At 56.2% G+C, this 13,252-nt stretch overlaps 1 protein-coding gene across 1 annotated transcript in view; it reads right to left on the bottom strand.

The window, feature by feature from the left end:
* The window catches only part of ATP9A (ATPase phospholipid transporting 9A (putative)), an 81,953-nt gene extending 80,688 nt beyond the window's left edge, over positions 1 to 1,265 (bottom strand). Inside the window, exon 1 of the mRNA XM_084246796.1 lies at positions 1,183 to 1,265. Coding sequence (XP_084102922.1) covers positions 1,183 to 1,250 — 68 coding nt within the window. The 5' untranslated portion in view covers positions 1,251 to 1,265. The remainder of the gene's footprint in view (positions 1 to 1,182) is intronic.
* Positions 1,266 to 13,252: the final 11,987 nt, after the last annotated feature.

Genomic DNA, 13,252 nt, shown 5'->3' with positions numbered 1-13,252 from the left:
GCGGCGCACCCCGAGCCGGGGCTCCATTTCCAGGACCCCGCGGGGCGCTTCCTCCCGCCTTCGGGCCCGGGCCCGCTTCCCCACGAGATCCAGGGAAGACAGGACAAAGACCCCACAAAATGGCAGCTGCCATGTTTTAATTTCACGAGCACCTGGGGAAGCCAACTCGGGGGTCAGCCGCCCCACCCACCCCCGGAGCCCACCCCCGACGCGGCGACCCGCGGCCACGGGGACCGCCCGCGAGGCCGGGGCGCCGGGGCCAGGGCGGGGGGAGCCCGCAGCCCCGCCTCGTTTGGGGGGGGCCCTCGGCGGGCGTCAGCCTCACCTGCGCGGCCCGCGAGAGGCGCCATCCCAGCCCCCCGGACCCCCCGGAGCTGCCGGCGGGTCTGGGCGCGGCCGGGGATCTGCAGGGCCGGCTCCCCGCAGCCTCGCGCCCCCACCCCCCGCGCGCCCGTCGCCGCCGACCAGGCCACAGTCCTCGGAGCCCCAGCAGGTCACCCCGCCGTGCCCGGAGCGGGGGCGCGGGGCGCAGCCCGCCCTTCCCCGGGGGAGACACCCACGGGCCGCCTCGGGTCTGCGGCTCCGGGCAGGGCCCAGCGAGGGGGCGGCTCCCGGCTGCGGGGCGGGGGCGCCCCAGGGGGCCGGCAGGAGCCCCTCCCGCCCTCCCGCGGGGCCGGCCGGCGTCCACGGGGCCGGGAGGGGGCGCCGACGCGGGGCCCCGCGGCCGGTCTGCGGCGAGCCCGGGCCCCACCCGCGCGCCGGGCGCATCCGGGCCGCGAGGACCGGCCGGTGCCGGCCAGACCGGAACCGCCGCCGGGAGCGCCGGGAACAATAAAGCGCCGGCAGCGCAGGGGCGCGCGTCCACCCCGCGCCCGCCCGCAGCGCCGCCCGGCTTTCGGGTTCCAAGGAGGGGGCGGGGGGGGGCGAGGCGGCGGGAACCGGGGCCCCAAGGGCCGGCGCGGGGGCAGAGCAGAGCGAGACCCCGGCCCAACCGGCCCGCCCGCCCGACCCGCAGGTTCATGGCGCCGGCGCCGCCCGCCCCCGAGCTGTCAGCCCGCGCCCCGCGCCCCGCGCCCCGCGCCCGCCTCCCCCGCGCCCCGCGCCCGCCTCCCCCGCGCCCCGCGCCCGCCGCGCGCGGACAAAGGCGGGCGCCCCGCCCGGGCCCGGGTCCCGGCCACGTACCCGGCGCGCGGCCTGCTGTCCATCCGCTTCTTCTGGCGCACCGGCTGCAGCGGGATGTTGTCCGTCATGTCGCCGGCGCCGCCCGCCTTGGCCGCCGCGCCCCCCGCGCCGCCTGGGCCGCCGCCCGGCCCGGCCTCCGCGCCGCCGCCCGCCGGCGCCGCGCCGCCCCGGGGGAGGAGGCGACGGCAGCGAGCCGGCCGGGTCCGCAGCGAGGGGGCGAGCTCGCGAGCGCCGGGCCACGCGCGGAGCCGCCCGCGCGGCCCGACCGACGGACACGGGCGCACCATGGGCCCGAGCTCCGCGCCGCGCCCGCTCGCCCCGCGCCTGGCACCGGGGCGGCCGCAGAGTCCGCGTCCTCGCCGCCGCCGCCGCAGTGGGCCCGCCCCCAGCCCGCGCCGCGCGCCCCCCACGCGCGCCCACCGGCCACGCGCCCCCCGCCCACGCCCCGCCGTGCGCGCGCGCGCCCGGCCGCGCCCCCGCCCCCCGGCGTGCCCCGGCGCGCTCGAGCGCCCCCCGCCCCTCCGCTCCTGGGCCCGCTGGCACCCGCGGGCACACTCACGCGCTCACACTCACACACACACACACACACGACCTTCCACGCGTTCTCACCCGCGCCTCCAACACCCGCCGTGCACAGCCACGCGCGCACCTGCACGCGCAGCCCGCCAGCACCCACCGTTCACAGCCACACACACGGGCCACGGTCACCCCAGCACCCGCCACTCACAGCCACACACACCGGCCACGGTCACCCCAGCACCCGCCACTCACAGCCACACACACCGCGCCACGGTCACCCCAGCACCCGCCACTCACAGCCACACACACCGGCCACAGTCACCCTGTTAGGGGGAAAGGATGGACAACAACCCCAGCACCCGCCACTCACAGCCACACACACCGGCCACGGTCACCCCAGCACCCGCCACTCACAGCCACACACACCGGCCACGGTCACCCCAGCACCCGCCACTCACAGCCACACACACGGGCCACGGTCACCCCAGCACCCGCCACTCACAGCCACACACACCGGCCACGGTCACCCCAGCACCCGCCACTCACAGCCACACACACCGGCCACGGTCACCCCAGCACCCACCACTCACAAATGCACGTGCGCCCCCTCATCCACCCACCCTGGACCTCGGGCCTCGCGCACGGTGACCGGGAGTCACAGTCCCGCAGGACACACTCCTGCCTGCTCTGCTCTCCAGGTTCCTTCACCGCCGCCCCCCAACCCCATCGCTAACGCTCCACCCAGTCCCGGGGGTCACACACAGCCTCAACACCTTCCTTCGCACACCGGACCCTCCAGGCCCTACACAGGAGCCCTCTCGGTCACTCACACATTCCACCCACGCAATCACAGTCACACACACACACTGACCCCTTCACTCGTTCCTCAACCCTCCAGCACAGCAGCTAGAATCTACTAACTTTCCTAGAACCTGAAAAATGCTAAAAGAGAAAAATATGCAAAGTGAAGAGAGGCAGAGGGAGGGGGCTGGAGCTAGGTCGCTGCAGCTGGAGCCGACTTTAAAGTAGTTACACACCTGATGTATGTCCCAGTGCGGGATGATGACAGGCCACAGAGTAAGAAATGCTGGGCCTTCAAACCAAAGGCTCAGGGGCCTTCCTCACACGCTGAGAACAGGAAATCAACCCTACGGAGATGCTGGTTTCCACCCATTCAATGCTAAATGATCACAAAGTTAATGACTTAGAGTCATTACCTCTTGGGCAGGAGCGGGTGAGGCCCCGTTTTCATGTCTACCTATCAGATTTTCACTACATACACCCTTTGGATTCTGCTTGCAGGAGTGTGTCATGCAGACACACTCACCCATGAGCAAACACCTCAGAATTTTGTGTACTCTGCAGCGCCAGTTGGATCCCCGGCTGCTCCCCGGCCACCAGAGGAGGGTCCCGCATGGCGCGCAGACCTCTCCTGCCGCCCGCTGCTCCCCTCAGCAGTGTACTTCGGTCCTTCTGCCAGTTCTGCTCCCCGCTCTGGCTCTGGTGAATTCTCTCACCCTCCCGCGCTTCCGACTGTACCCAGTGCTTGTATAAACAAAACAAACAAACAAACAAACAAATAAATAAATAACATGCCTCTATAAAAAAAAAAAAAGAAAAAAAAAGAATTTTGTGTAGTAGCAAAGAGTAGAAATTAAGTGTCCATCCACAGGGGACTAAGGACAGAGAGGGCAGCGGACGACGCAGGGTCCTCTGACCTGACCCCGAGACTTGGCTCAGAGGAGCCTCAGCCGAGTTGTCCAAATGTGCAGAGACTGGGGCCTCCTTGGTGGCGCAAGGTGTTAAAACGCAACCTAGAAGCTGTCCGCAGCCTCTACAGCACGAATTCCATCCCCGGCCAGGGAGCAACCCACATGGCGCAGCAGACCTCTCCTGTCTCACCCGCTGCTCCCCTCAGCAGTGTACTTTGGTCAATCTGCCTGTTCTGTTCCCCACTTGTCTCTGGTGAATCCTCTAACACACACACACACACATCCCTCTGGCCTGTACCCGAGTTCTTGTATGCATAAATAAATAAATCTTAAAAAAAAAAAACCACAAAAACAAATGTACAGAGACTGTGGCATATGTTACTATTTGTATATTAAAGAACATCACACATATTTTCTAGATTGTTGATGGGAGAATATCTCTGGGAGCACAGACAGGAGGTTGATAGAATTTGCATTTTGGGGGACTTGGTAATGAGAATTTAATCCCCTTGCATCCTGAGGACATTTTGATTTTGAATCTGGTGAGTTTAACTTATTGTTCACAATTTATACACACACACCTCACAAACGTGTTCTCAGTGTGCACAGTAATCTGTCAGGTACCATCGTTAGCGAGCAGACTGGGGACACCCCAGGACCCCCAAACCTGCCTGCTCTAAATGGGCTCTGCCGTCGGCCACATAAACACAAAATATACTCTCAGTGCATAAGACCTTCCTAGACAATGACTTCAAGAGAATTACTGCGCAAGAGAAGCAAGCGAAACATAACAGATTCCACTTAACCCCCATCGTTAACCATCTATTAGTGGGTAATGTCCAGTCAATCAGGGCTGCCCCAAAGCAGGGCCACTGAGCACCAAAAGCTTCCCACAAGTCGAAGGAAACTTCTGGCAGATCCACAGGGGCAGAAGGAGCCGAGGTCAGTCTGGAAGGAAAGGGGCCAAATCAACATAGTGTCGCCATAAAGGCGGCCACTGTCAACCTCCCCGCGGGTCTCTCACCCATGGCACTTTCAAGGGTGTCTCCTTCAGTGTCCCTAAGTCCCTGTTGCAAGTGCAAGGCCAAGGAGGGAGGCTTCAATTTTTTTATTTATGCATACAAGAACTTGGGTGTAAGCTAGAGGTACGGGTGGTGAGGGGTGTGGTGAGAGGATTCACCAGAGACAGAGCTGGGAGCAGAACAGGTGGGTCTACTGAAATCCACTGCTGAGGGGAGCAGCGGGCAGACAGGAGAGGTCTGCTGTGCCAAGAGGGTAGCTCCCTGGCTGGGGATGAAACTCCTGCTGCAGTGGCTGCCCATAGATTCATAGTGCTGACACTTAACCCCTTGCACCACCAGGGAGGCTCCGGGGAGGTTACTTCACATTCTCTCTGCTCACGTGCCCCCTCCAGACTCTCAAGTTTTATCTCCTGAGTCCTTTGAGCTTCCGTCCCTCTCAGCTCCTTCCTTAGGTGGGCAGGGCCTGCAGCATCCCCTTCTGTGGGGATCACTCAGTCACAGGGTAGTGTGAAAACCACAAAGACAGCCACTGTGGGACCTCATGTGTGTTACAGCCTGCCTGCACGTCACCTCATTTCATTGTCACCAAAGGAGCAAAGGCACCTTCACCACATGCTCCCCCTTTTCACTTGCCCCACACAAGTCACCCCAAACACACCTATAGTTAAAGTGTGAGAGTTTTTTGTTTTCTTTTTATTTAAAGATTTATTTATTTATTTATACAAGCACTGGGTACAGTCAGAAGCGTGGGAGGGTGAGAGAATTCACCAGAGCCAGAGCGGGGAGCAGAACAGGCAGGCTGACGAGATACACTGCAGAGGGGAGCAGCGGGCGGCAGGAGAGGTCTGTGCGCCATGTGGGACCCTCGCCCGGCGGCCGGGGATCGAACCGGCGCTGCAGAGGCTGCGGGTAGCTTCGCAACCCAGCGCTCAACCACTGTGCCACTGGGGGAGGCCCAAAGTGTGAGAGTTTTTTGTGGAAATAGCTGCTCAAAGCAACTCCTAACCTGTCCCTTCCTGGAAGGGTCGTACCACCTATATCAGTGCAGGGAGCAGAGTGGGCAGAAGAACTGCTTTCTAGAACCTTCCGAGACACTGATTCCCCACCCAGGATGGTGAAATAATGCCCTGTTGCCTGGCACCAGTTTGCACTGCAGACCCAGCACGCCTGAGGATTCCGGACACTCAAGCCGAGAATAATGGCTGCACAGTGTCCCCAGACCTATGGAGTCAATAAATACCTGTTGCCCGGCCCCCCATCTGCTCCCCACAGGTGCTAGAGCCACCAGGGGCTGCTCTACACACTGTGGGGGAAGCCCTCAGCCGAGCCTGGGGCTCCCCTGGGAGCTCATGATCTGCATCACGCTTCAGGGTCTAATTCTGAAGAAGAGGCTGCTGCGAGGAAGACCCGAGAGGCTGTGCAGAGGAGGCCAGGCCAGCGGGACAGCCTGTCTTGAGAGTCTGGGCCCAGACCCCACCAAGCGTGCCAGCCCGGGAAGCCATGGAGGCCCCACCGCAGGAGGCCAGCCCTGCCGCCCTGCAACTGCTCTGCCTGGTGGCCCTCAATAAGATCCCTGACCCCGAGCCGGCCGTGGAAGAGCTTCTCGCCGAACCCCAAAGGCAGGCCCCCCAGCCCTTGCTTCCCAGACGGCTGCAGGCGCGCCTCCTGGGACAGATGCGCAGCCTTGCAGAAGAAGCACAGGCCCAGGCAGCCCGAGTGGCCACTGCCAAGGACCAGCTGAAGGCCTCCCAGCACCGGCTGCGCCAGCTGGAGAAAACCCTCGCAGCCTGGAAGCAGGAGAACCTGGGTGTGCAGCAGGACCTGGAGGCGCTGTCCCAGGAGAGGGAGGGGTGGAGGCAGCGCGTGGGCGCCCTGCAGGAGCTGAAGGCCAAGTGGCAGGGCCTCCAGGCACGCCTACAGCGGGTGCTCAAGGACAGGGGCACCCAGCTGCTCACTCTGGCCCACATGCTCCTCAGCACCCTGGGGCTGCCCGGTGTCCTGGACGATGAGTCGAACCAGCTGGGCTCCTGCGAAGGACAGCAGGACAGAGAAGCCGCGGGCGCCCACCTCCCGGGCTCTCTGACCCAGGAAGACGTGGATCTGATCCTCTGGGCTGCCAACTGCCTCACCAGGTCAGCGGGAGGCAAGAAGGAACTGTGCCCCAAAATGGCTGAGGAAGAGCTCAGAAGGCTGGCCCGGCAGCGACAGAGCCTCAGGGAGGAGCTGGCCTCTGTGCAGCGCGAGAACACACAGCTCAGCAGCGAGGCAGAGAAGCTGCGGCTCACTCTCCAGGCGCTGCCCCAATTCCATTGGGGTTTTGTCCGGCAGCTGCGGCAGCTGCTCAGCACCTCGGGGCAGAAGCCAGGCCGCCGCACCCCCATGCACACCCGGGCTCGCAACCTGCAGGCAGACCACATCAGCCTCTACCGGGACATGGCCGGCGACAAGGAGAGAGAGCTGGAGAGGACCACCCTCTCCTACAGCAACATCAGCGCGTCCCTCCAGCAGGAAGCCGAGCGCAGAGGGATGGCCGCCCTGTGCACCCAGGCCATGGCCCAGCAGCTCAGGAACATGAACACCCAGCTCAGACAGGCCCTGGCCAACGTCCAGGAGGCCTTGCAACGCAAGGAAAGGGCGGCTGCAGCTGCTGCTGCTTGTCCCACAGCCCTTGGGGGTCTGCAAACCCCCATGGGTCCCCCAGGTCACCAGTCTCCCCAGGAAGGCAGAAGATCTCCCAAGAGGATCCTGAAGGTCCGATTCAATCTTCCTGTTGGCCAGACCTGAACATCTGCAAGCTGGACCAACACCTGTCCCGGCCGCCTCTCCCGCGGCTTCCCTCCCCGCCTGTCTCAATATTTCATGGACGCCCTAATGGCTCACAGTTAAGATTTTCATGTCTAGCTATATATAGCGTTTCCTCACAGAGCTCCCTTAATTTAACTGAGCGCCCCATAGTTAATTCCTAGTATTTAATTTCATTTAATTCTTAATTTTCCCTTATTTTCCTCTCATTCCATCCCATACAATTAAATAGTATAACTGTTCTACATAGATTTCAATAAAATTTCACTTTTAATTCAGCCATCATTGAAGTTTTACTTGCGTACAAACTAATTAGGTAATTTCTATGTGTACTGTCGGCGGTTAGACATTTAAGTGACTTAATACTGGACTTGAATCATTTTTTTTAATGCGAAAAAGAACTGGGGTGTAGGCCAGAGGTATGGTGTGGGGGGTGAGGATTCACCAGAGACAAAGTGAGGAGCAGAACAGGCAGACTGACTGAAATACACTGCTGAGGGGAGCAGTGGGGAGACAGGCAAGGTCTGCTGCACCCTGTGGGACAGCTCGCTGGCTAGGGATCTGCAGTGGCTGGCGATAGCTTCATAGTGCCCCTTGCGCCACCAGGGAGGCCCTGGTGCACTCACCTTTTAAAATGTGGGGTCCTAGCAGTGGCTCACCTGGAATCCTGTATCATTCCACCACTGAAGAACCCCAGGCAATTTAGAAACTGCTGGGCCTCAGTTTTCTGTTGTTTCACAGTTTTCTGTAAATCTGTAAATTGGGGAGTGCCAGCCTCCTAGGATTGGTTGGATCCAGAGAGCCATTAGAGGCAATTCCAGAGATGCTCTCCCGAAGGGTCACCACCACAGGTCCGGAGAGGGAGCCAGTGCAGTACTCGGGACATGTAAAAAGCACCTGCTACGGGGTGCACTCAGCAAAGGGTGTCTGCCAGAAGTCCTACTACTCCAATGACTACTATTTCCCCTAATAAAAGAATGAAAACCACAGTATTAGCTAATAGCTGTGGTGACCCCATCAGGATAAATAAACTTTGTATCCTTTGTCTCCACCTTAGTCCTTGGAACACTAGTAATCCTTTGCATTGACTTCTTCTTTGCTTAAAACAATAGGGTGAAGATGGGAGGGGAGAGCAGAAGGGGAAGAGTCAAGTAATTCTTCCCCCAGAAAGGTCACTTTCAAATATACTGCAGACTTTAAAATGCAGAGCTAGCTGCTGCTTTTGAATACATTTGCAAGGTCTCAATAGCCCCGAATGGGAAGTCTACTTTTGAGAGTTAAATTCATTTCCTTATTTTCATTTTGGTCTAGCTTCACTAATCCTGTTTTCTTTTGATATTTAGAAAAGGTTGGAATTGGTTACAGTAAAGTGTTTTTTAGGCAAAATTCTAAAGTTAAAGTCCCCCAGCAAACAGCCATTCTAGACCACAAGCAATTGCTTCCTCCCACATATTAATTTTCCTTTTTTTAAAAAAAATTATTTTTTTTAAAGATTTATTTAAACAAGCACTGGGTACAGTCAGAAGCGCGGGAGGATGAGAGAATTCACCAGAGCCAGAGCGGGGAGCAGAGCAGGCAGAAGGACCTAAGCACACTGCTGAGGGGAGCAGCGGGTGGCAGGAGAGGTCTGCGCACCATGTGGGACCCTCCTCCGGTGGCCGGGGAGCAGCCGGGGATTGAACCGGCGCTGCAAAGGCTGCAGGCAGCTTCGCAACCCAGCGCTCAACCGCTGCGCCACCGGGGAGGCCCAATTTTCCTTTATTTATTTAATTTTTTAAAATTGAGGTGACTGGCTTACAGCACTATATGCACTTTGGGGGGTACAGGTTCACACCTGGGGTGTAATTACCATACCACCCTCACCAACAGCTCATTTTAACAGAAATGGGCACCCCTTATTTTAAATTGTGCTTACTGATTTTGTTTGGAGACAAGGGACCGGAACTGGAGTTGATGGACCTGTGGTTATTCATGCAGCACAGGTTTTCTCCACCGGAAAAGCCACTGCCTTTAAATGAAACCTCTCAAATTCCATCAAGGAAACAGGTGATGCCAAGAGAAGCCAGCAGAGGTGCCAACTTACTACACCGGTGGAAAAGGTGCAGCTCTTCTGTGGACTCAAAATGGGAGCTTCCCCATGCCAAGGAAAGGCCCAGAACTAGCAAAGATAACACCTCTGCCCCACCTTTCATGACTTACACACACACACACACACACACACACACACACACACATCCAATGTCCTGGGCTGTCTGTCGATGTTGGTGACAGGAAGGAGGTGCAGTGTACACACAGCTATCCATGAAATGCTGAAACACTCATACTCATGTGCTCTTGTTTGAAGGCAGGTGTAAAATCTACCTTTAATATTACCCGCTTCCCTGTTGGTGTAGGGGTTAAAGTCTCAGTGCTCAAGCTATCACCAGCCACTGTGGCTTGAGTTCGATCCCCAGCCAGGGAGCTGACCCACATAGCACAGCAGCCCTCTCCTGTCTTGCCTCCTGCTCCCCTCAGCAGTGTATTCAGTAGATCTGCCTGTTCTGCTCCTCACTGTCTCTGCTGAATCCTCTCACCACCCCCCACACCTCTGTCCTACACCCCAGTTTTTGTATGCATCAATAAAAATACATCTTTAAAAAAAGTTATCTCCCCCCCAGCCTACTTCTTCACATTAGTACTTTTTTTCCGAAGCAATCAATCAGGTAATGATTGCACTGTATGCATGCCCTCTGGCTGAGCTGCAGAAACACACCTCTCCCAGGTAGATGCCCCCAGGGCCAGGTGCCTTTGGACTCATACACCCTCCTCCCTCGACTCAACAGATTGAACCAAGAGAATCTACCCAACGCAGAGCTGGGACAATTCTCCCCACGTAGGATAGTGCAGAAGCAAAAGCCATGGCCACCCTGCTGGACGCTGTGTCCCTGATTCAGCTTTGCATGCTCCCCTCAGATCTCAGCATCACCCTAGGAATTAAATAGCCCCCCTTTGCAGAGTAGGGATCTGGGGTTCATGAATTATCTTGGCTTCAGGCACCCAGCCCAAGTGTGGTACTGAGACTTGAGAGATCTAATCCTGTCCCGAAGTCCATCCTTTCCCCAGACTTGAAATGTGCCCCATTCTCTCACTCCTCACTCAAACTTGTCTCTGCACTTCCTTAGAAGCTTTCCTGTTTGTGTAGCTTTCCTGTTTGTGCTCCAGCAGGCATGCTGATGAGTTGTAAGCAACGGGTCTCGTTGCTGGGGGAGTCCCCCTTGAAATACTGAGGAACAAGATTCTTGCAAGGGGCACCTACTTTAATGCCTTCATGATGTTGAGATTTAACTCACCTGTCACCTACCCCTGGCCAAGGTCAGAATTCACTGAACAAACCACCTTCTCAAACCACCTCAGTCCTGATGTCAACCTGCCAGGAAGGTCCAACTTTCCCACCTATAGCTGGCCTAGCCAAGTCTTTCCTCGGCCCTCTCAGCAAATGCATCAACCAAGCCCTGGCAAAGCAATGTCCTTTCCAGAACACCTGCCCTTCAACAGTTCTGGGGAAGCCAACAGAAGGCAGAGGGCTGGGGGTTGGGAGAGGCAAGCTTGCCACCCACCCCAGCCCGGTGCTACTGATAGAACTGACATGTAATTGGCAGTTGATTTTTGAAATTAAAACTTTGAGATTTGGGCCTTCCTGGTGGCGCAGGGGTTAAAGTCTCAGCCCTATGAAGCTATTGCCAGCCACTGGGCACGAGTTCAATCCCCGGCCAGGGAGCTGACCCACATGGCACAGCAGACCTCTCCTGTCTTGCCCATTGCTCCCCTCAGCAGTGTATTTCAGTAGATCTGCCTCTTTTTCTTCCCACTCTGTTTCTGGTAAATCCTTTCACCATCCCCACCTCTGACCAACTCCCCAGTTCTATGCAAAAATAATAAAATCCTTTTTAAAAAAAGGAATCTACTTCAGGTGTCCAGAGTCGTGAAGATTCTCCTAGGATCTAATGCTGGTCTTGCCACTGGGTTCGCAAAGACCAACCGGGCAAAGGCAGGCAGGCAGGAGGGTACTTAACCAGCAGGACAGTAACCGGATCTACCCTGGTGAGACCCTATCACTACCCTAACCCCAGGGTTACTTAGGAACACATCAAACCTTTGCACTTGGTTGTCTTGCTGAAAAAAACTTCTTTTTTCCCTTGGAATTAAAGACCACCACCTATGTGGCTCTCAGCCCATTCCAATCCAAGCAGCCCCTAAGTGTGTGACGGTAAAAAGTATTGTCTCTCTGCTCAGTGAATGAGCAGAAAGAAGTTAAGACGAGACCAGTTGAGTTAGCTGAGATAGAGTATCTATGGCATGATGAGCCTTACATGTTCACACACGAACTCCAGCCAGCGTTCAAGATTACCCGAAGGAAGCTCAGTTTTGGAGCAGGAAAACTTACATACACACACCTGGTGGGAGGGGAAAAAAAAACATCCGAAATTTATTCTCCAACAGACAGACAGCATCAGCAGGTAAAAACTACAGGGGTTTCTCCGTAGGTCATACATTCACAAGGCATTATTAGCTTAACAGTGAGGAAGCCTCTGGTGTATTCTCTGTAACAATATCCACTTCACAGTGTAAACAGGTACTAGTATTGTGTTCACTTACAATTCCAGAAGGAAAGGCACAACTTGGCAAAACAAAAAACTTGTTTGGATCCTCAGGTCAGGAGCAATAACCGAGACCAACAGTCTTTGATCCACTTTCCCACACAGAAGGGAGAAAGGACTTCTCCACCCAGAAGCCAAGGTCTTTCTCCCTCCTCATTAAGCCATCAGAGCAACATTTGCTTAATATTACATATACAAAAAGGAGTTTAAAAAAAACCAAAGGAATCACAAAAAAACTTGAACGTCCAGCTGCTCCCACCAATACATCAACTCTTAGGTTTAAGACAGGGGCTAGGAACACTTCAGCGGTCATAAAATAGGAAAATAGAGACTATGGCTACAAAAATAATAAATGAGGTAGATAAATTAAAGCTTTCACACTCAGGGCTTGCCTGTTCCAAGTTCGCAGCCTTCATGTAATACTCAGGGAAAAAGAAATTTTCATCAAGACTTGGCATTAAGTCATACCAAGGACCTTTAAAAAAATTACGATGTGAATTATTATGTGAATCTATAAGAAACACACCCTTCTGCGAGTTTCCTTAAGAATGAAAACCCAGCTCTTCAATCGAGTAGGCACTGGCAAACCCAGTGAAGTCGCCCGGAGATCCCCTGTTTGGTACCACCTCCCCTGGGGCTCCGGGCGTCTGGGGGGAGGGCAGTGCCAAGGACTGGCACTCTCAACTCAACTGTACTTAAATAAGCAGCAACATACACATCGACCCCCGAAGGCCTAAAATCAGCCCATCGGAGAGCATCCTACGTAAGGTTCCAAGGTTGAAGGAATTCTGGAATTCTACAACCTTGGTTTAAAAAAAGGGTACATTCAAAAAAAGAAAAAAGAAAAAAAAAATAACAAACAACAAAGACGGATGCAGGATTGGGGCGCATACAGAACAGACCTCTGCAAGCCGGCAGACCTTGTCCACTGACCCGCATCCAGCCCCCTGCCCCGCCAGGCTAAGCAGTTGTCCCTTCCGCTGTGGTTCAGTCAGGTCCAACTTGATACACAGGACGGTCTTTGGAAAGTGTTACCCGAGGTTGTACAAAGCTTTTTTGTAGAGTCTGTCGCAAGCAACAAAGCGACTTTGCAAGACCCGCTTCCTTCCACAATTTAAAAAAAAAAAAAAAAAAAAAATACTCGACTGTATGTTAGTCTGGATTTGTCCCTTTTTCCTTTTTTTTTTTTTTTTTTTTTTTGGCAAAGCAGCACAGCAACATTGTGATTGTGGGACTTGCCTGAGGTGTGGTCCCGGCTGTAAACATCACCTGCACATCCAGGAAGCCGGCGGGAGGAGGTGGGCTTTCGAAAGCCGGACAAGAGCTGGAGCTCACTCGGCCTGCACCCCCGCCCCCCGCCCCCCGGCTGTCCCGGGGC

The sequence above is a fragment of the Talpa europaea genome (assembly GCF_964194135.1).
Source record: "Talpa europaea genome assembly, chromosome: 11".
In the NCBI taxonomy this organism is placed as follows: Eukaryota; Metazoa; Chordata; class Mammalia; order Eulipotyphla; family Talpidae; genus Talpa; species Talpa europaea.
Note: the sequence above shows the minus strand (reverse complement) of the source record. Positions and strands in the feature narration are given on the sequence as shown.